Source organism: Colias eurytheme, chromosome 32 (assembly GCF_061535395.1).
Source record: "Colias eurytheme isolate Ceu_HAF_F1 chromosome 32, ilColEury1 Martin Lab GWU primary, whole genome shotgun sequence".
Classification (NCBI taxonomy): domain Eukaryota; kingdom Metazoa; phylum Arthropoda; class Insecta; order Lepidoptera; family Pieridae; genus Colias; species Colias eurytheme.
This window is the reverse complement of record NC_143011.1, coordinates 3,465,462-3,490,090: the sequence shown is the minus strand read 5'-3', so window position 1 is coordinate 3,490,090 and position 24,629 is coordinate 3,465,462. Positions and strand designations below refer to the sequence as shown.

The 24,629-nt window shown below is 38.3% G+C and overlaps 1 protein-coding gene and 1 pseudogene across 1 annotated transcript; both read right to left on the bottom strand.

Moving 5' to 3' along the window:
• Positions 1–584: 584 nt before the first annotated feature.
• On the bottom strand, positions 585–3,592 carry LOC149895170 (uncharacterized; annotated as a pseudogene).
• An 8-nt stretch (positions 3,593–3,600) lies between these two features.
• Positions 3,601–4,821, bottom strand: LOC149895169 (uncharacterized). Its single transcript, XM_090119235.1, has one exon. The coding sequence runs from the start codon at positions 4,804–4,806 to the stop codon at positions 3,652–3,654; it is 1,155 nt and encodes a 384-aa protein (XP_089975361.1). The 5' UTR covers positions 4,807–4,821; the 3' UTR covers positions 3,601–3,651.
• Between the last annotated feature and the right edge of the window lie 19,808 nt (positions 4,822–24,629).

Below are 24,629 nucleotides of genomic sequence, written 5' to 3'. Positions count from 1 at the left end.
AATACAGGAAAAGTTATAGGTGGTCAGTGGCGATATTTTACGGCATGATATAGAATTTTAACAATTTCTATATCATATAATATCAAAATAATGTAGATAAATGCTAATGCTTCCTTCTAGGGAAGCGCGCTCCATCATAGGCCACATCTCAGCTTACCATTAGGCGAGATCGTGGTCAAGCGCTTCCCTATCACACAATAAAAAATAAAAAAATAAATAAATAAATAAAATACAATGAGCCGCAAAGATTTTATGAAAAAATTAAGCACAGATTTGAAGGTGCCTTGGATGCAAATACGACTTTTAAAACTGTCAATTAATGTCAATTGCGCGGCAAATTTGTATTTTTTTTTTCTTTTTGAAAATTTCATCATCTGTTGTTTTACAGTATTTTTCTATGAAAATATGTGCAGTTTACAATAAAAACTACGTATATCGAAACAATACAGCTTTGTCTGAATATTAAAATATTATGTTCTCAGTTCAATTACATTATTACTATTTTCGTACATTTCGATATCAGTTGAAAATATTGTATATTTAGGAACAGAAGTGGGAATGAAATAAAAAACACAACGTTACAATTATTTACAAAACTCGTTAATAACTTTATTAACACTAATACCATTTAAATTTAAAACCAAGAACACGAAATACAAAATACAAAATTATAAAATAATTTTACACTAATTCCACAATAATTTCTTTAAACATTACAGTAAAAAAATCTTATACAAAGGAAAATAACTAGGCAGTTGACTTCACAAACGGGCAGAGTTGTAGTATGTCAATTGACTCGCGACGAATGGTGCCGCGAATGAGCGCGCCAGCGCTTTTATCTGCAATCCGCCACCACTTGTCATCCCCTCTATTGGCGCTGTTTTAGTTTTTGTCTAACACGGCCTCTCCTGACTGGAGGACGTCCTCGTTCTCCTTTGTTTTATGCGGAGAAGTACAGGCTCCTCTCGAAGTGCCTGATGCAGGTTCAACAACAACGACTGGGTCATTTGTGGACTCCTCATCTTCAATACTGGCAGCATCTGGGAAGGATTAATGATAAGGTATTAGCAACTAATAAACATTACACTCCCCTTATAACAGGTAAGCGCAATACACAGAGAGGAAGCACTACGTTCGCTATCTCTGACACCAATGACAGTATAACATGGGCACAACGTTCGCGTATTATACTTTACGCATATAAAATAAAACGACCATATGACATAGGCACGACGTTAGCATATCATGAGTCCAAAACAAATGACGTATAACATAGGCACGACGTTAGCATATTATACGTTACGCATATAAAATAAAACGACCACATGACATAGGCACGACGTTAGCATATCATGAGTCCAAGACAAATGTATAACATAGGCACGACGTTAGCATATTATACATTACGCATATAAAATAAAACGACCACATGACATAGGCACGACGTTAGCTTATCATGAGTCCAAGACAATTGTATAGCATAGGCACGACGTTAGCATACTATACGTTACACATAGAAAATAAAACAACCACATGACATAGGCACGACGTTAGCTTATCATGAGTCCAAGGCAATTGTATAGCATAGGCACGACGTTAGCATACTATACGTTACACATAGAAAATAAAACAACCACATGACATAGGCACGACGTTAGCTTATCATGAGTCCAAGACAATTGTATAGCATAGGCACGACGTTAGCATACTATACGTTACACATAGAAAATAAAACAACCACATGACATAGGCACGACGTTAGCTTATCATGGGAAAACTATAATTTGTGACATAGGCACGTCGTTCGCTTATCACAAATTAGGGATCAGCTCACCCTCAAAAAACGCAGCACATGTCTCAGGAGTCCACTCCCCACGCCACGGCACCATGAATTCTGTCGCAGCTTGCGTCGATTTGCCATAAGAGCCCTCCAGTAACTGCAGCTCGTATCGACCGTGGGGAAGCGTTTTGACCACGCGATATGGGCCGCGCATACCCGAGTCGAGTTTGCCAGTTGTTTGAGCCTGTTTTATAACAAAAAGCAAAGAATTAATTTCAAATAACCGTGATGCCTTTCGGCTAGCATTCACAGTTTTGTCTTGCCAACGTTGGTTATATTTTTTTTAAACGCTCAGAAACACGTTGTCTACGCATTTCTCGTAATGCGTCGCGATTGGGACGAGAGCCTTCTAGTGCGATGTCACCAATGAGGTAACGTAAAACAGGTCACGCAGCTTTAATACCCACCAATAGATTCAGAGGTGAAAAGCTTGTAGTTTTCTGTTTTGTAATGTTCAGAACCAGCTGTAGTCGCCATATGACATCAGACCAATCATTTTGTCGGTGATTGCATTCTATACGAACCATGTTGAGTAAGGTTCGACAATAACGTTCAACCTGCCCGTTTGAATTATGCATCTCTGGTGTTATGAGATGCATGTCAATGCCCAAGTCAGTAAAAAGTTTTGTTATTTCTGAACTCTGAAACATTCGACCCCGATCTGCCACAAATAATTTTAGAGGTCCCAAACAAAGAGATAACATTATAAAAAAATATTTTTAATTCAGTGGAATCTTGACCAAACATAGGATACAAATTACAAAAGACAGTATTTGGAAAAATGTGCGTTTTTATGTGCTATACATATCAAACAATGGTCAATGTATTTTTTTTTACAAATAATAACACCAACCAGATAGTGTCTATAATTTTGCAAGGCCTTTACAACGGCTAAAGTTTCAAGTTTCCAGCTCATAGGAATGATACCTTGGCTCAGCACCTTGAGTTTGTTTACTGAAGTAACTCACCACCCGCTTATGCCCCTTTTCATGAACCTGAAGAAGCACTGCACCATATCCTATACAGCTGGCATCTATATGAACTTCAATAGGTAAAGCCGGATCATACATAGCTAACACAGGTTCACTGGTAAGATGAGAAATAATTACTTGGCGTGCTTCTTCTTGTTCACTACTCCAAATAAAAGGTACCCCTTTTTTCGTCAACTTTGTAATAGGCACAGCCTTTATAGCAAAGCCAGCTATGTAACGTCGAAAATAACTTGAACTGTCTGGTTTGTTTAACGGTCTTTGGAATCGGTGCTTCGACCAAAGCTTTAATCTTTTGACCACTCGGTCGTACCTGACCCTGACTAATCGTACGTCCCAAATATTCGATTTAAGTAGATAGAAAAGAGCATTTCTTTAAATTTATGGAAAACTCCGCGCTTGTAAGAGTTTTAAGAACTCTACGTAAAATCGACAAACCCTCCTCAACCGTACCGCTCATAATGAGGACATCATCGACGTAAACTAGGGCTTCACGATTTAATATATCGGTGCCAATGATGATTGGTGTATTCATCAATTTTGAACTAACTACGTGTAAATCTACTTCTAAAGTAATTTCATTAAACTCTATTGGTAAAGTGACAAAATAAGTCGATTCAATTTCCTGCCCACCAATACCACGCAAGATCCTAAATGCAGGCATTCGCGCACATTTCAAATGCTTTAATAATGATAAGGAAAATAATGATATACTAGAGCCGCTATCGATTAAGACATCGACTGGGATTCCCTGGATGACAGCTACAACAATCTTTATTCTTACTGTTCGGGTTTTCTTCGCAAAAATTAACATTGTTTGTATTACGTGCCTCCCGACTTTAATTTTGCAAAACACGCCTCAGTTTTATGGCCGGGCTTTTTGCAGAAATCACACAATACAGATTTATTCGAATTATTAATAGAAAAATATTTATGGTCATTACTTTGATTAGAAAGAATCGACTTAGCTTTTTTAGAACAATTTGATTGTGTATGACCATGTTGACCGCACAAGAAACATTTCTGTTCGTTAAATCGTCGTTTACGATTATTAACTACATGTTCAGATTTTAAAGAACGATCATAGCGCGACCTGTGATCAAAATGTCTGTTTGAGGAGGAATTGGATTTAACGTAAATTGAAAAGAATTCAACCAATTCATTTGTCGTTAGCTTTGCATTAATGGCTGCAGCGCGAATCTGCGGATCCGTAATCCCTCGTATTATTATTGCAGATATAAGTTCGTCACTTAACCCCCTAACAACACGCAACCTTAGAAGAGAGCGACGAGCATAGTCTGCATACGTTAGGTATTTATCAGAATTGGTACTCATAACGTCATATAAAATATTCGCGATATCAGGTTTCTTAGGACACAAAGGTTTAAATTCTTTTTTAAAATTGCTCCAACTACGGTCTGATGTTACCCATTCATTGAGCCAGGTCCTAGCATCTCCCTTTAAACAATTACCTATACGAGATAGACACTCATTATCATTCCATTGATTTATAACCTTAGCGCAATCGACCTCCTCACACCAGGTTTCTATATCGTTTATACTCGGATCAAAATTTGAAATGTAATAAGATTGGCTCAACCTCACCGTCGTATTGATTGATCGTATAGCATCAACAATACGATTAGTAGCGTTACGATCGCAGCCGACTGTGGCGCTCCCGGAATGTCCCGGTGAAGAAGGGACCGCCGACCCTGAGTGCGCCGCAGGCTCCGGATGCACAGCGACGGGCTCGACGATCCGTGACCTCGGCGGCGTTGTTGTCACACCGCCAGTGTTGGATCCTCGTCGTGACGGAGAAGAGTGACGTTCTTCTAACGACTTTAGTCTATCTGAAATTTGTTGCATTTGTTGTGTTAATGCATCGTTGAAAGGACTATACCGTCGTCGGCTGCGTATAGGAGGTGTAGCACTACGATTCCTAGAACGGCTTCGGTCTTTGTGCTTCTTATTAGGCATCTCGTACGTAATTTTTTTTTTTTTTTACAATGGAGGAAAATGTCGATACAAGGAAACGATAAAAATTAAATATGAAGAAAAAAAAACTATTAACTTAATATTTCGTTAACGTAAAGAAAAAAACTAAGTTGCGGGTACATTTAAAAAAGAATACGTATCGTACTATACAAAGGTGAAATAAGCGTAATTAAATCATATGCTGTAATTTTGTTAAACAAAACACATAAATCACAAAAGGTTTAAATAAATGCTTCAATTACTATACCAAAGCTGCTTTAAGCTATAAATTGATAAGAAGCTCGCTTCTCCTTAGATAGCAAATGATCGGAATATACTCACCAAAATTTTGCGTTATATACTTAGCCACACAACTACTATTTTAATTTCACTTAAACGAAACAATGAAAAGTTTATAAAGTATTATTGAGGGTAATTTAAAAGTGTAATGAACTAATTCGTTTGAAGAGTCAAACTGCCATTTTCAGAAAGCAAACGGTTAAGGACGCGTGAGAATCACTATCCCTCTTCTGAATTTAGGAACAGAAGTGGGAATGAAATAAAAAACACAACACACCACTTTCCGATAACACGTTTTTGATCCAAAGACTGATTGTTTGAGTTGTGGCGGGTTTATTAGGTTTTTTAAAAGTTAGTATTAATCTATTGTCCTCCTCATTCCTCAAATGTTTTGTGACATTGATATAATCAGAAAGTGCAGTAGCGGGACAAATACTTATATTTTCTTTAAAGTATGGAAGTATAAGAAGGGGTTGATCTCTACCCGGAGCCGAAGTTTTTATCAAGTCTGTTATGAAAATCTTAGCTCCACTGTCTGAGAAATAAATATTATTAAGATTGATAAGGGATAAAGTTTGGACCCGCTGTGCTGTACACAGCGCAAGTAAAATTACTATTTTTTTAGTCAACTGCTCCAAATTAATGTTTATATTAGGAAACCAGCTTGAGATATGGTTCAAAACTAATTGTGGGTCCCAAGAATAATTATTGTATTTAGGATTACTGGGTTTCAATTTGAATGCTCCCTTTAGGAGTCGTTTTATGCATTCATCCGACCCGATATTATTTCCTAAGATTAAAGACAAGGCAGACCTGTGCGAGTTTAAAGTACCATATGAAGCCCCTTTGTTAAACTCATTTGTTAAAAACGATATAACTGTCGCTACTGTACTTTCAAAATTGGAAATATTTCTATCTAGACAAAATTGCCACCATAGTTTATAAGTTACGTTATATTGCTTCTTAGTGTTACTGGAAAGCGATGCCAACATTAGTTCGACAGCTTCCGATGGGATGTTTCTCCGTAAGAAGGCTTCGCGGAGAGCCTCGCTGCAGCCAGCGTAAGGTGTGAGTGCAGTGGGTGCGACAGGTGACTGAAATGAGAATGCGTTAGATTCGTATCTGCTTTAAACTTGGAACCCCTACCCTTTACGAGAAAGCTCCGCCAAATGACTTCTCATTTCTTTGCTTTTAGGGGGGGGGGGGGGGGGCAATAAATGAAATGTACAGACTATACGGCTTTTAAAATATAAGTCTGGTAAGCGAACTAAACTTTGCTGGTTTAGTTCTTGCTATATCGCTGTCCGTGGCTGCCTCGCGTGTTTACGGATGAATAAAGTAATGTCCTGTCTTCGCATCCACAGCTAACTGTCCTATACTGTCATAATCTTAACACAGATTCATTCGACATAGCTCCCCACGAGCTCAGTTCTTCATTTTTGCACTCGCACAACTGTGGACAACACAAGAGCAATGCCTCCATTGGTAGCAGTTACAATCAAGGGCTAGCAAGGCAGGCTAGCCATATTACGGATGTTGGAACAACCGACTATATTTAGGGCAATTTTCTTTGTACAGTGTAACGTTTAGACTGTCGTAGCATTCCTACGGAACAAAGATGGGATCAGATCTGCATCCTTAATGAAGTTTATCGAAAGGAGATACTTTCAGACGACGATAGTATTCAAAATCCACCATATTCCTGAACATAATAATGCATAGTTAAGCTTATAATCTCTCTTGCCATTATCCTGCAGCAGAATTCCTTGGCGATAATTTGTTCTCGTTAGAACGAGCGAGGTTGTTACGATAATATGAGAAATCCTGTCAGTTAGAGACCTGAACGACGCGATAGAGTACCGCTATTTCAGTAGTAGTAGCACCTAGAAGGGTGAAGGTATTCTGGAAAGCGGAACTGAAGGCCCGGTCGGCAGCACCAGCCACCTAATAGACAGTGTTCAGTGCTGCACCACTATAATCTGCAAAATGACTCTGACGGTATGAAAATGTACCTACCGTACACGAACGTACATTTTCAAAATATCAAATGATATAGTTGGAATAAAAATCCTATTTGCCTCCGTCTACCCAAAAGACATACGGAGTAGCTAGTAGTAGTTGGTTGAATTAGAATAAAGTACCTATAGTTAAAATCCTTTGTTACTGACTGGATAAATTTGGCTCTTTTCCTATCTGACGTTCATATAGCTGTTGACTGCCTAGTGTTATGCACAAACACAATTATTATAAATAAGTCAGCCCGAGGCTTTCGGTATATAAGTTCTGATGTAAATCATAATTATATTTTAAAACCGAATTGATTAAAAGTAACGTACTTGGCTGTAGTAATTGCAGTTTTGGGACACAGATAAGCTCCTTATCATTTTAGTCTCTTGAGTTCAGTATATTTGTTTCCAGTACAGAGTTTATGACCTATCAGTTTTAAATAAATAATTCATGCATTGTACTGAAAGTACTAGCCATGTTTAGATTATGATTGGTGGCGTTGGCTCTAAACATTAATAGATACCGCACGGTTTGGTTGGATGTTAAAAATCTGTATTATAATTAAAACCGTTTACCTGTTTTGATATTTTATTGCCTTATTCAAGGGGTGACCTTTTAAATTTATTTCTGACCCCAAAAGTAAGGACCAAGGTCTCTTCTTGTCCGGTTGGGTTAATACTGTGTGAGTTGAGACAGGTGGCAATTCTATGTTAAGATGGTTCAATTGTGCTTCTGCAGAGTTCTAATTGAATAAATAAAGGTTTGAGTTTGAGGTATTTTTGCCTCGTCGGGATCAGCTGTTGCTTCATTTTGTAAGTAACATCTAAATGCGTAATTGAAAGTCGTTACTGGCGCTTTCGCAGATTTACGCTAAAGATAGTGGAAATTGTAGTATTGTACACAACTAAATAGTGTGATTGAGCTCGAGAGGGCTCAATTATCATTTGTTAGGTATTTAGTTAAAATTGAAGAATTTTTTGTTTTATTAGATAGTGAAAATACTGTGTTACAATAAAACAATAAAATGCTACTTGAAATTGTTTTCAATTGTGTTATATTAAGTGAATTTTATTTTTTTCACTCTTATTTTATAAGCTGTATGACAGCGTTGTCCGTTTTTTGAGACAGCATTGAAGACGGGGTTCTTGGCAAAGGCCGTTTTAACGGACATCCTGAAAAACCTACTTACAGAAAATTTGTTTTATTTTTTTCTCTACTATAGTATTTTTTAATCAATAACTATCACAAAAACCAATTCAGGTCATATCTGGGTACATTATTTCAGGGCTTGCCGTGTTAAGGGTTAACACGATAGCGACCGAAATACTTTACTAATCGAGTCTTTTTTTTTCTCTTACGCTTGAGTATGCTCAGGAATAGAACCCTTTCATTTTTCAGGGTCTGATTCGATGTGGTTTAATTGTTATTAAATAAACAAAAATAATAATTAATAAATATTTATTAAAAAAAAAATTATGAGGCGTGCACTTTTGGATTTTCCAAATTATTTTATTATACTTGCCCTTTTTTGCTCCTTAAATTTACGAAAGAAAGTATACTACTTTAAAAGGGATTCGCTTGATGAATTTTAAAATTGACATGTGTATCAAGTTCGAGCGACACATGTTTCTAGTCAGTACCGATTAATTCACTATAATCGATGTTTCACTTTCTAAGCAGGTTACCTCTCTTCGAAGATAAATTTGATAGACGTCAAAATTCAAATCAATGTTGCGTACCTACAAGTTGCGACTTGCGTATTTTGGCTGTTTGGGCGTTTGGCATGGTTTTAACAGTTGACTGTTGAAGATTATGAAAACAAAGAAAATAATAAGGTTGATGGTTCATAATAATTTCATATCGCCGATCTTCTCATTACAGAAAGTGCATATATTGCTATTAATTATGTTCAGTCTTGCAAGGTGTGAAGTGATTTATTGGTTTATTGTGGCCAAATCTTAATCTGTTGATTGTGATGATAAACTCACGACTAGTTACATCCAGCTCATCATACCAAGGTCTTCTCTGTAAATCTTCTTGAATATTTCCATACCATTTTCCTTTAAATTTCTGATCCTACTTCCAGAATTCTAACCACGTACTATTTAACGAGACATTTACATCGGAATACTCTACTCTACTACTACTACTCTTACTACTACTACTACTCTTTCAAATAAACTCACCCGCAATTTTTTACTTTTTGTCAAGGTGTACAAGTTTATAATATTATTCTAAAACGTTAGAAGTGAATTGTAAATCCTTTGAAATAAATGTATCTAAATCTAATTTACTTTTTGGTTCTTATTTGATTAACTTTTCATCTGGGATTGTTAATATATTATATAATATAAAAATTTGTGTGATTTATTGGTAGGTATACTATCTGCACACCTTACTCTTTCAAATAAAGAAATAAGTAATTACTTATGTATTCAAATTCACATTGGCGTCCATATATTCTGTGCCTCCAGTGAATAAGGGAATAACTCAAAAACAGCACTTTTCAGGAGAGACAAAAAACTATATATCAATACTAAATCTTTATTAATTCAAAATTTTAAGCTTGTATGTGTAAGATAATTCGCACGCTGAGAACGAAAGTGACCTAACTCAAAATTTTGCAAAAATGAGTTATACTCATAAAATGACTCAGAATAAGGTATTCTATCATTTAATAAATCAAAAACTATCCTATGTCACCTAGAAACCGAAAAACACGTATGTTGCGTCTCTTTATAATTTGCGTATTTTAAACGTCCCTCCGCTAAAATAGTGACCGTTTTAGTATTATGTCGGCACGGTGATTACATTTCTTAGTTTTAAAGTGATTTAATCCTGATTGCGGCGTTTATTTACCGAAAGGTAAGTAAATATTATGTCAATGTTCTAATCCTAACAAGACCTTTATTCGTATTAGGTCACTTTTGTACTAAAATGCAGTTTTTGAATTGTGACTTAAATCATATTAAGTCATTTTTGTATTATCAACTATTCTAAAGGTAACGACATATTTCTCGTTATGCCTGTACTTTATTAAATGCTTTCTTTGTTTAAGTGTATTATGTATAAATAGGCCGTTTTAATAATATTTTGATAAGTTAATTTTATGGCGTATTAAAGTTTATGTCATTGTTTCAATAATAATTTGTTTAAATATTTATGTTTAGGTCATTATTATGAAGAGATTAAAGATGATTTTATATTACAAATGGTTCAAGAAAATGAAAAAGAAAACGAAAAATTCATACCCAAAAAGTTATCATGAAATACAAGAGTTTCCTCGCTGAGTGATCATCATCATCTGAGGCTCTACAGCTGCTAGTGGGCCTTGGCCTGGTCCAGTATTTTCTTCCAGATCTCTCGGTCCTTTGTCTGAGTTCTCCAGATTTTCACAGCAATCATTAGATGCCATCCAACCATCGGAGCTTCGGCCCATCTGGTTTTCCATAGAGAAGACGCAGAGGTGCCTTCTTGTCGTCCATACGTGCCTCGTATCCGGCCCAGCGTAAACGGCCTAGTTTTATGGTCTATAAGACATTCGGCTCCTCGTACATTTCATAAAGCTCATGGTTATACCGCGTTCTCCAATGTCTATTTTCCAGCACAGCACCGAAAATCCGTCTGAGGATTTTTCGCTAGAACACCAGCAGGCAATCCTCATTTTTTTGCTCAGGACCCAACTTTCGGACCCGTATGTTAGTACTGGTCTTAGTAGGGTCTTTTATAGCAGTACCTTTATGTTTCGGCATAGCAGTTTCGATCAAAAATATCTTAGAAGGCCGAATCAGCCATAATTCGTTTAAATATTTCTGCAGATATTTCGTTCTGGTTTGTTATTAATTATGCCAGGTACACAAAGTCACGTACAGCCACGAACTTGACTTGTAGACCGAGCTTTTGGGCAGTTTGGTCTATAGTAATATATGCGTTAACAGCAGTAGAGGATCACTGCTGGTAGCGTCCTCCCGATCCAGGTCTATATCATCCGCGTATCTCAGTATTTGTATCTATTCGAAAAATAAAGTGCCCGATGTCTCAATTTCTGGAATCTCGGATGCATTTTTCTAAGGCTATGTTAATCAGAAGGCTGGAGAGCGCATCACCCTGCCTAAGGCCTTCCATTGCCCTAAAAGGTTGCAAGATACTGAATGGATCCGAACGACGCTTTTTTATTTTTTTAACGTCATTGCTGTAAGTGACGACACCAATTGTGGTGGAATGCCGATCTCAGTCAACGCTTGGTACAGGAAATTTCGGTGAACATTGTCGTATGCAGCCTTAAAATTCACGAAAATAATATGGTGTGTTATGACATTGAACTCAAGTGTTTTAAAATCTGATCAGTAGTCGAACGGTTAGGGCCCCAAGCGTACTGGTAGTCGCCTAGTTTGTCTTCTGTGTATGGAGATATTCTATTGAAAAGGACATAGGCGAAGATTTTATATGCCGTGTTTAAAAGAGATATACCGTGATAATTCTGGCAATCAAATATGTCACCTTTCTTGTGCTGTACACACCGCTGTAATATATACCCTATGTTACTGCGATGTTCCACTCATCGGGCGTATTAGATTATATTAGAAAAACTTAACTATAATTATTTTTCTTATGTCATTGTTGTGGCAACCCTGTACTTAGTCTGTGGTTCATGTACCTATGCAATGTGTAAGGCAATGTGCTTTTAGAAAGAATAAAGAAAAGTTAACAGGGCGTCGTTTCAGACTACTACACCTGGACTATCAGCTCATAAAATTTCTCCTTAAAGCTAGTTTCAGCATATTTAAGCAATTCCACAGAGATGTAATCAGTTCCTGGTGGCTTATGATTTTTGAGTTTCCTAATGGCCAATCTAACTTCGTCTATTTGTAGGCAGTGAGATATCTGGGATGTTAGTATAATTTTGTATGGCAGAAGGTGTTTCAGCAGTTTCTGTGCTATTTAGCAGTTCTTGGAAGTACTAATTCCATCTTTTAATAATATCGTTCTTACTATTTAGTAGCTCACTATCTTTACTTTTACAAGCTGAGGTTCTAGGTTTGAAATCTTTCCTACCTCTATTAGTTTGGCTGTAAAAGTTTCTCGAGTCCTTCGTTGAGAAACTTTTAGCAATCTCTTCAAGTTAGTTGACATCAACACATTTCTTCTTCTTTCTCTTGTGTAGTTATTTTTTTTCCTTCGTCGCGCTTTATGCTCTCTCTCGTCTGCAAGTGTAAGTCTGCTGTAACGATAGGTATGCTTCATTCTTTTCGTTAGTAACCTTTTGGCATTCGGCCACTTGTTTCTGCATCGTATCTCATTACCTAGATTTTCACTCGCAGCTGTTAGTAGAATTTTACTTAGTACTTCCCAGGATCTTACTTGCGTTTTGTTCGCTATTTATCTATCTGCTCTGAGCCAAAATTTTTAGATAAACTTTCACTTTAAGAGGTGCGAAATAAATCTACACTACATAGTATAAAACAAAGTCGCTTTTTCTGTTCCTATGTCCCTTTGTATGCTTAAATCTTTAAAACTACGGAACGGATTTTGATGCGGTTTTTTTTAATTCATAGAGTGATTAAATAGAAAGGTTTTAGTGTATAATTTATTAGGTTTGAAACAAAGTAGGCGAAGCCGCGGGCGGTAAGCTAGTAATATTATAAAGAGGAAAGGTTTGTATGTATGTATGGTTTTCACGCATAAACTACTGAACCGATTTTGATGAAATTTGGCACAGATAATCTTTAGACATTGAGAAAGAACATAGACTACCTTTTATTGTGAAATATGTACCACGGGCGGAGCCGGGGCGGACCGCTAGTTCCTAACTAAAACTGCACTTTTGTATTACTTTTTTTAATTAATTATACTGAAGTATAATTTTTTGTTGATTAATAATACCAATATTAGAGTTGATTGCCCATAGGTATTAAGTAAATAGTAAAAATGAGTCTTGAAACAAACAATAAATATAATTTCTTAGTTAACATTTGGTTTCATTAGACTACTTCCCATTAATATTTTAATACTAAGTTGACATAATTCAGGTTACGTCCAAATGCATGCATAGAACAAAAATACTAAAGTGACTCATTCCCAAACTAGTCAAAGATGAGTTACAAGTTTTCAGTACTAAAGTGACGCAATATCTAATGGTAATTTTTAAAAAAAGATAAAAAATATTTAAATTTAATTTAATTTATTTTTTATGGATTGTATGGGTGGATAATATCCTCTAAAATGATATCAGACTTTAATATCTTATATAACTTTGCATTCGAACAAATTATGACATGATTTGTAAATAGTTCTGTAAATTACGAACACTTTTTTGATGATTCCCAAAAAACACGAATTTCGTATTAGGTCACTTTCGTTCTCAGCGTGCGAATTATGATGTTAGACTATATTTTTACATATGAACATATGTTGTAACAACCCCAGAAATATACTTTTTTCGTGTTTTTTTGTAGTTGTGGCCTTATGAACGAGTACTTCATGGAATAACTCAATGTATTCACATAATTTTTTTTTTACTCTTTGCAATATAACGACTTATGCCCTTATGCACTATGTTCATAATCGCACAACACGACTTATATTATTGCCAGTTTTGGTTTTATAGAAATGATGTGACTTATTATGCTTGAAATTTGTGTACTTTATGACTCAATTGAGGCTTTTTAGTGGAAAAACTATGCACGTAGCTTGAAAAACGAATGAAATCAACGGGTTTTTTTTATCGTTATTAGATAATAAAAACAAAACATCATTTAGGTATTTATGCATTTAACCCTAGAAGTCCAATCTACGTAAATTTGACGTATGAACTCTTCTATATTTACCATCGAATCGCTGCAAAATCCAGAACCAACTTATTAGCCGTCGAGACCTAGCAGTACATAGTTGGCTCATCCATGTAAATTCCGCCATTTGGTTGTAAAGAGGATGTTGTGCGTCATTTTGACGTATAATTGGGCTTTTCGTAACTTTTAAAATTGTTTCAAATTTTTATTTTGTGATTTATTTGAATGATTTTTTTCCAAGTCACGTTTCACATGATATCTATAGTATTATACTATAGATTGAGTATAAAATGGGATCCAGACAACTTTTATACTAGGACGAAAAACCTTCAATTTTAGTAAATGACGATTATTGTCCTCCGCTGGATTTGGACTTCAAGCAAAGGGATTGGGTGGCTGAAGATGTTGTCCGGAGTAAAACCGAATATGTTATGGGGTTTTGTTACCCATGTATAATGAAAGTCGTAGATTGTAAAATAAACCTTTAATCGATCTTTCAATAATACAGTACTATGTTGTTAATGCTATACAATGTTTCACCAGTCACCACAATGAGTCTAGTCTGTACAGGTTAGCAGGAGACAATCATTGAGTATTGGTATTAAATACGTATCAACTGCGTATTGCGTTTTGCGTATTAACTATTCTGCCGTCCTTTAACTAGAAAGCCGTTAAGCCCACGAAGTGAGTTTCGAGTAAATGGCAAAAAACACGGAAATCGTTATTTCTTAAAAATTATGACACTTAGAATAATTATTGTGAGATACATCGATCGAAATTTAATTATATTATATATAAATAATAGAATGCATAGAACGTGCATAGAATAAAATAGTAGGTAGCGTTTATTTCCCTCTGAGTAAGTAGTGTGTATTGTGTATCAAAAGTAACATTCAATTATGTATTGTGTTAATTTTATTTATTACGGATTCAACATCAAACAACTCTACGGTAAGTATCAAGGTGCGTATTAACTATAGAGCTATTATTTATTACCTTACCTAATACCTATAGGTATGTTATAGCTAATTGCTGCTGGGCGCTGGCTGCGATTTCGTCCATGTATCTACTGAAAGGTTTCATGACATAATATGAGCACAGGGGAATAAAATAAAAATACCAGTATGTACATCCAAAAATATTTATTTCAATTATTACAAATTATCCTTAATCTAATTTTGAAAATCTAACACTGAATTAGATTCCTTACAATAATATTATTCAAATTAATAACAAAATAACGTATTTTACGGCTAAATTAATATTGAACTAATTATGTAGTTAAAACACGAAAGCGCATTACCTTGTTATACCAAAAATTTTATATGATACAATATTTTCAACTGATATCGAAATGTACGAAAATAGTAATAATGTAATTGAACTGAGAACATAATATTTTAATATTCAGACAAAGCTGTATTGTTTCGATATACGTAGTTTTTATTGTAAACTGCACATAATATTTTCATAGAAAAATACTGTAAAACAACAGATGATGAAATTTTCAAATAATTTGGAAAATCCAAAAGTGCACGCCTCATAATTTTTTTTTAATAAATATTTATTAATTATTATTTTTGTTTATTTAATAACAATTAAACCACATCGAATCAGACCCTGAAAAATGAAAGGGTTCTATTCCTGAGCATACTCAAGCGTAAGAGAAAAAAAAAGACTCGATTAGTAAAGTATTTCGGTCGCTATCGTGCTAACAAGAAAAAGGATCCGCACATACAGACACACGGACGTCCAAGACAGAACTTTTTTAAACTGTTTTTTAACTAGTTTAAATAACAAAAATGAACCGCTTGACAAATAGCAATTAATTGCTACACAAAGACAGCCTTATTGCTATTCGATTAAAAACGAAAAGTAATGCCTTAACTAGTGCATTTGAGGTTTAAAAAAAAACTTTTCGTAGGTTTTATTTAAGGTGATATTTGAGGTAATTTCTTAAAATAAAGTTGTGAACAATTCACAGTATACAGTTTTACGATATGAAGTTTTATGAAATGTTGCAGATTTAGTTTTATCGAATAAAAGGTAAATCGAGGCATTTAGTTTTGAATTTTTACAGAGAATTTATTGGGTCCTTATTTAGGCAGTTCATAATACAATGTCACAGATAATTAGCGTGTGTTCAAATAAACATCTAGCGTAAGATAAATCTTTGGAATCTACATTTGGTTTTAGTACATTAGATTGCTTTAAAATTAAGAACTATCCCATCAACGTTAGGGTACGTTAAATGTTAAGATATTAAGACTTTAAAAAAAAAAAACTGGAAATAATCTTAAGGTTAATAGCGCCTTTACAGTTTACATACTGTCGTCAGATAATGTCTGTTTAATTGAATAGAGAAAAGAAAAACCCATCCAGGTTTTCTGAAAGTTTTTGAAGTGAAACTTCTTTATCGGGGTTGGACAAAAATTTAGTGTAACATTTTTGCGTTACGCCGTAAGCGTGACATTTTTGCGTTACGCCGTACGCGTGACATTTTTGCGTTACGCCATACTCGTGACATTTTTAAGGTCATAAAGAAGTTTCACTTCTTACGTGTGTACTCTAGTACACGCATACATTTTTTTTCTTATCCCTATCACGCGTGATTTGATATATTTCTGTAAAGTTGCATATTGTAAATTATTTTTTGAAAAAATAAGGTCAAAAAGAAGTTTCATTTCTTACGTGTGTACACGTACGCGTAGCACACGCACACATTTTTTTTGGTTTTTAGCTTCAAATAAGTCCTAAACGTGGAGTATTCGATAGTACCTAATCGATTTACATTGTGTGCATTTAATGTAATTTCTTGATAATAGTTTTTGTGACTAGCTGCAGTTTGACATCAACTGAATACATCAATTAGGTAGTTGTACAGTAGTTGTTGAGCAGTTCATTCTTATTACGTTGAAACTAAAATTTAGCTCAGCCCTATTGCCGTTCGATATTAGATTCACAGATGAGTTTAAGCCTACACTTAATAATTGTTTTAAGTTGAGTTTTCAAATTTGCCGATAAAAAAAAAATTTGAAGGGTTTCTCGCGATTTTTTTGTAGGCAGATATGTTATCACATGATTACTTTAAATTCAAGTTGGTAAATATTCAGTTGAGAATAAGCTTTCACCACTTTGAGTGTTTTCTGCGGTTCAGTTACGAATTATTCGTTTTAAACTTTTTAAGATGTTATTTTTGTGCTGTTGTCACATTTGTTTGTCAATGATCATAACAACAAAATAAAACTGCTGTTAAAATTTGAGCAAGCTGCACAGGCTATCACTATGATAGACTTGGGAGGTATAATTCAGTAGAGTTGTAGTGGAGTATAGTTGTAGCATACTGATGGTTGTGTTGTCTCGTACGTTGTGAAGTAAATGTGTGTTGCGTGAAATAATATTGTGATGGTAATGTAGTTCGTCGAAGGATTGTGGTGTTCTATCTGGCATGAAGTCCAGGATAGTAGATGTGTTCTGACCGGTCAGGAGGACTGGGGCAGTATGGTAACCCTGTAAGGTCAGTGTGGGCCGAGGCAGGATAGTAGCTATTTTGGTATCCCGAGATGAATTACCGTAGTAATGTAGTGTGAGAAATGGCGTACGAGGACGCATGATTGTCGGTATGGCTGTATAGGAGATAACTTGAGTTTATTAAAATGAAAAACGATTAAGAATATTGATTCTGTTGGATGAGTAATAGTTCAGTTCAGGTTTCACTTTTTTTTACTGTTGAGCTATTGAATCCTGTAAACACCAATAATCACTTTGAAATGACAGATTTTGTTTATACTATGTTCGGGTAACTTCACCTTGTTAATATATTGAGGATGCCTGAGGGCCAAGTACCACTTGAAGTTGGTTAGTGTTTGAAATTTGAGTTTGAGTTGAGTGGTAGCGATGAATCTTAGTTCGTTTGGTCAGAGAGTGCCAGTAGTCATTTCGTAGCCGTAGTCCGTTGAAATCGGTGTCTGCTATTAGGAGCTATGGCTGCTTATAGTGAACCGTGGATACGCGGTATTACCGTAGTCCGTTTGAAACCGGCGTCTGCTATTAGGAGTACAGATAGCTGCTTATAGTAAACCGTGGATACGCGGTGCGCGGGTGACGCTGGCGGAGGTTGGGTCTTGTAGAGACCATTGGAATATGGGAGTCCGTGGGACTCGGCATTCGGAGGAATGCGTGTGGAACAAACATGAGGTTTGTTGTGGGGCTTAGTGAAAAGCCAGAGTTTGCATTCGGAGGAATGCGTGTGTGTTGTTGGGCTTAGTGAAAAGCCAGAGTTTGCATTCGGAGGAATGCGTGTGTGTTGTTGGGCTTAGTGAAAAGCCAGAGTTGGTATTCGGTGGAATGCGTGTGTGATGTTGGGCTTAGTGAAAAGCCAGAGTTGGCATTCGGTGGAATGCGTGCGTGATGATGGGCTTAGTGAAAAGCCACAGGACTCGGATAAGATTCATGCTCTAGTTTTTTTGTGATACTTTAATAATGATCTGCTGATGACAATAGCAGTGAAAGTGGTATTTGGTTGCTTAAGCGTTATTTTCTTTTAGTAGTTAGTAGTTCATAAATTTAATCGAAATGATCAGGATTCAATGTTTCATTACTTTAATCAAAATGGTTAATTTCAAAGGGTTGAAGTTGGAAATTATTTTAAGGTATTCAAATTAAGAAAAAAACCTGTTTTCATATGAACTTAAATTTTGTATTATGAGATTCTTTGCTATAGGACGTTTCTTGTACAAATTTCATGATTCTGTGTTCACAAGAAATATCCTGAAGGTATTGATTCCTCGTGTCCCCTTTTTTTTTTTTTTTTTATAGTGGGGAAATCTTCCAAAGATACCCACGGCCCCCGGGGAAGGAGCCGTGGGTTATGTCGGATTCTTACCGACTAAAACCCCACTGTGTTCCGTCGAGCCGCTTTAATGATGGGGCCGCGGGTATTTGTTAGAATTCTTCCGCGACCCCCTCGGCGGCAGCCCATCTCCAGGCCAGGCGCAAGCCAAGAACAGGAAAGGTGCCTGCTCTTCCCTCCCGTTGGCGGCATGAGCGGAACACGTCTCAAGTCGCCTCACCGCACCGGACGATGGATTACATTCCCCGTTCCACCGCCCGGTGCCCTTCGTCAAGGAGGCACGTTGCGACCGTGTAAAGCGGCCGCAACACGGCGACGACGCCCAATAAGACGTCTGCGCCGGATCGGGTCCGCGTGAGGATCCCTCTCGCGCACCCGCTCTGCCTCCTCTTTCTGCGAGATCACGCTCTCCGAGAATGCGATCACCGCACGCCAGGATCTGTCGCCATCCACCATTGCACGAACAACGGAGGGTAGAGAGAGATCCGGCCCGATTATCGCGACTAAGCGAGCACGGGGCTCGGCCCACGCGGGGCACACGGCAAGAGTGTGATCTGCCGTGTCCTCCGGGCAGGCACACCAGTGGCAGACCATGCTGGGCTCCCTCCTCGCGACTTTACACAGGTACCGTCCGAAGCAGCCGTGCCCGGACAGTATCTGCGTAAGGCGGAAGGTTATGGCCCCGTGCCGCCTGTCGCACCACTCTTGGAGGACTGGACGTATGGCCGCAACCGTCCTCTCACCCGCGCTGGGCTCCTCGAGCCGGCGTTCCCACTCTCGGAACCGCCGCTCGACAGCCTCGGCCCTCCACTCCTCTACTTCCTCGTAGGAAGGATTCACCCCATGTGACCTAGACGCCGAGACGCGGCGATACACGTCCGCTAGCATCTCGGCGTCCAGATCCCATGGCGGCGTTCCGGCCATTACGCAGGCAGCCTCAAAAGACACCGTGCGGTATGCCCTAACTACCCTGAGCGCCATGACCCGCTGCGGCCTCCGCAAGAGGGGTCTGGTACGGGCGCTCAGGGTGTCTGCCCAGATGGGGGCCCCTTAGAGGGCCATGGAGCGGATTACGCCAGTGTATAGCCGGCGACACCCACCCCCAGCACCTCTAAGGTTTGGCAGCAAACTTCCCAGTGCTCCGGCCGCCCCTACAAGACGGGGGGCGAGGCGACGGAAGTGCTCCGTGAACCTCCATCGGCTATCCAACACGATGCCTAGGTATCTCATGGTGGTGGTGACCCTGATTGCTACCCCATCCACCCGGATCTCTGCGCCTGCGCTATGTAGCCTCCGGCGACCGGGAAAGAAGATGGCTTCGGATTTCTCCAGCGCCACCCGTAGTCCCAACCGCCGGATGCAGCACACCACCTGCTCAACTCCCGTGGTAGCTAATAAAGCTGCCTCCTCGTATGTGGCCCCACGCGCAGTTACCAGAGTATCGTCGGCGTAACAAGTTACGCCAACACCTGGGAGGTTAGTGGCGCGCAGGACCCAGTCGTACCCGATGTTCCACAGAAGAGGCCCGAGGACCGACCCCTGTGGGACACCGCACGACACTTCCCTCTCACTCCATCCATCGCGGGTTGGATAGGCAACAGTCCTATCTGAAAGGTATGACCGCAGCAGTCGCACCATGTAGCCCGGCACGCGATGATAGTGGAGAGCTTGCAGGATACTGCCCCACGGTAGGGTGTTAAACGCGTTTGCGATGTCCAAAGACACCGCCAGGAGGACTTCTCCACTAGCGGCCGCATCTTCTGCGGTGGCTCTCACGCGAGATACTGCGTCGAGTGTGGACCGACCACGGCGAAAGCCGAACTGGTTCCCGCTGAGGTCTGGTCCCACTCCCTCCAAATGGTTGACGAGGCGAGCTGCGAAAACGCGCTCAAAAAGCTTGCTCACCTCGTCAAGCAATACAATGGGCCTGTACGCTGAGGGCGAATCGCGCGGGCGCCCCTCCTTTCTTAACAGGACCAAATTCCCTGTCTTCCACCTACGGGGAAATTGGCCCCGCTCAAGGCAAGCCGAAAACAACCGCTCCACCCGGGGCCCGAGGGCTTCCAACGCTAGCACCCACGCTCGGCCAGGTACCCCGTCAGGTCCAGGAGCAGTGTTTTTCCCTTTAAGCCGCGTAACTGCCGACTCCAACTCCTCATGGGTAACGGCAGGGATTTCTTCTGCGGGCTCCTCCTGTGACGCAGGTGTCGCCGCCATCGGCGGAGGAGAATATCTTCCCCGGTCCGGGAACAGAGATACCACAACCTGTTCTAACAGACGGGGCTCGAGAGACTGAGACAGGGGCGGAGCCCACGGGCGGAGCTTCTGCCTCACCCGTTTATACGGCCGACCCCACGGCACTCGGTTCAGACCCTCGAGCATCTCTTCCCATGCTCTATCCTTGGCGCTGCTGATTGCCTCCTTCAGAGAGGTAACGCACTCCCTGTAGGAGGCATACAGTTGCGCTTCCTCCACTTCGTCCCGTGCACTCCGGCGCCGGTGCCTGGTGTACGCCCGCCTCGCAGCCACGCAGGATGCGCGCAGCTGGGCAATTTCGGCGGACCACCAATACATCGGTCTTCTGCGCGGATTAGAGCGAACTCTACTCATGGCCGCATCACACACCTGCGCCATGGCATCAGCCATCCATGCTGCATCGTCCTCTACTGTTGCGATCTGCGGTGCAGGGATCCATGCCTGAACTATGGCAGCCTCAATTAGGAGTTCCCTATCGAGACTACGAATCGACCAACGTGGACGTCCACCATTTAGGGAAGGCTCACCGCGAAACGCGGATGGCGCAGAGACGCTGAAGCGGATGTATCTGTGGTCCGATAGCGTTTCCACATCAGTTACAACCCTCCAGTCGCTAATTCGCCTTGCAAGGGGGGGGCTAGCGAAGGTGATGTCGACGATGGAGCCCCCTCTTTGCCGCACGCATGTCAGCTCACTCCCGCGATTTACGACCGAGAGATCAGCTGCGACCGCCCAGTCCTGCAGCACCGCACCCCGCGCATTTCTCACCGATGATCCCCATGCCATTGATTTGGCATTGAAATCTCCGGCTAGAAGCACGGGCTGCGAAGGAGCGAGGTCAATCAGTTCCCCAAGATCTGCCAGGAACCGCTCGAATTCATCCAGGCTACGGTTGGGAGAGAAGTAGACCCCGATCACTGACAACCCTCCTTTTTTTTGAGTATAAAATGATATTATTGAGTATAAAATGGGATCCAGACAACTTTTATACTAGGACGAAAAACCTTCAATTTTAGTAAATGACGATTATTGTCCTCCGCTGGATTTGGACTTCAAGCAAAGGGATTGGGTGGCTGAAGATATTGTCCGGAGTAAAACCGAATATGTTATGGGGTTTTGTTACCCATGTATAATGAAAGTCGTAGATTGTAAAATAAACCTTTAATCGATCTTTCAATAATACAGTACTATGTTGTTAATGCTATACAATGTTTCACCAGTCACCACAATGAGTCTAGTCTGTACAGGTTAGCAGGAGACAATCATTGAGTATTGGTATTAAATACGTATCAACTGCGTATTGCGTTTTGCGTATTAACTATTGTCCTAGTGAATCATTTTCACTATCGTCGAATCAATTTAAAATTCGATCAAGTGCGTTCCGTTTCGGAACGCCACAGATAATAAAATATAGATAATAAAAGTGGCAACGGCACAATGTCATGGTGGTATACATTGAGGATACAAGCACTATAAAGAGATAAGAGAAGCCCGAAAACCATATTCCTGTATGTTCAGTTAATACAGGAAAAGTTATAGGTGGTCAGTGGCGATATTTTACGGCATGATATAGAATTTTAACAATTTCTATATCATATAATATCAAAATAATGTAGATAAATGCTAATGCTTCCTTCTAGGGAAGCGCGCTCCATCATAGGCCACATCTCAGCTTACCATTAGGCGAGATCGTGGTCAAGCGCTTCCCTATCACACAATAAAAAATAAAAAAAATAAATAAATAAAATACAATGAGCCGCAAAGATTTTATGAAAAAATTAAGCACAGATTTGAAGGTGCCTTGGATGCAAATACGACTTGTGGCACGCACTTTGAAGAGACTCTACGTGACAATAGCCCAATTTTTTCAAAATATGTGGTACCAGAGTATCCATAAAATGTTTACGAAAATGCAGGACCAAAGAAGTATCGATATTGCGGATTTTTTTCCCATAAAAAAGGCAAATTACCAAAGCACAGTGGCTAAAACGCTCATAAATTGTCAAGACTGGTTATAAATACTTTTTTTTTATGCGACTATTATAGACTATAGTATTATTGTCTTGATTATTGTAGTTAGATAATTTTTTTGAAAAAAGATTAAAAACGAGTTATTTTTTAAAAACTTACCCAATTATAAGAAGAAAATATAAGTTTAACATTTTTTGTTGGCTTTTTTTAGATGATTCAATTATCGTTCTGTATTTATATAAACAAAGAGTATAATATCATTAAATGCACTTAATGTGTTAACTGTATTTTTAATATCTATTGCAAAAAATAGTTAATTTCCATAGAAATATATTAGTATCCCAAGTTAACTGATAAATACCTTTTTTTAAAAATATAAAGATTTGTTGTTGCAGATTTATTGAAAAAAACGATTTAAAAATAATAAGGAATAGTGTGTGTTGTTTCCGTGCAGTATTCAATTAATAGACCAATAGCAACACGGCATTAATGCCAAACTGTCTCATGTCGTCACTTGAACCAATGACACTAAAAGAGTTGTTCCTTTATGCTCATGAAACTGTATATAATATTATGTAGTATTTAATAAACTATAATATTATGCTTTTAAAAATATACGTGTTTGTGAAAAAGTAAATTCTAGCCTATGTTCAAATAAAAATAGTAGGTAGCGTTTATTTCCCTCTGAGTAAGTAGTGTGTATTGTGTATCAAAAGTAACATTCAATTATGTATTGTGTTAATTTTATTTATTACGGATTCAACATCAAACAACTCTACGGTAAGTATCAAGGTGCGTATTAACTATAGAGCTATTATTTATTACCTTACCTAATACCTATAGGTATGTTATAGCTAATTGCTGCTGGGCGCTGGCTGCGATTTCGTCCATGTATCTACTGAAAGGTTTCATGACATAATATGAGCACAGGGGAATAAAATAAAAATACCAGTATGTACATCCAAAAATATTTATTTCAATTATTACAAATTATCCTTAATCTAATTTTGAAAATCTAACACTGAATTAGATTCCTTACAATAATATTATTCAAATTAATAACAAAATAACGTATTTTACGGCTAAATTAATATTGAACTAATTATGTAGTTAAAACACGAAAGCGCATTACCTTGTTATACCAGCTGCATTAACCAAAAATTTTATATGATACAATATTTTCAACTGATATCGAAATGTACGAAAATAGTAATAATGTAATTGAACTGAGAACATAATATTTTAATATTCAGACAAAGCTGTATTGTTTCGATATACGTAGTTTTTATTGTAAACTGCACATATTTTCATAGAAAAATACTGTAAAACAACAGATGAGAAATTTTCAAAAAGAAAAAAAAAATACAAATTTGCCGCGCAATTGACATTAATTGACAGTTTTAAAAGTTTGTACCTATAGGTAATATTAATAGAAATAATTATCGAGATTTAAATGGCTCTACACGAGATTTATTTTGTTTTTTTTATTACTATACTTCATAAAGACACAATTAACTCGTACCTACTCGTAATACGATACCTTGGAGTTGGAGCGAAAATATTGTTTGTAATAATTTGGCTAGGTAACTAATTATTGAAATGAAAATAATAATTAGAAAAATGCATTGTGAAACCGTTTTAAGCAAAAAACG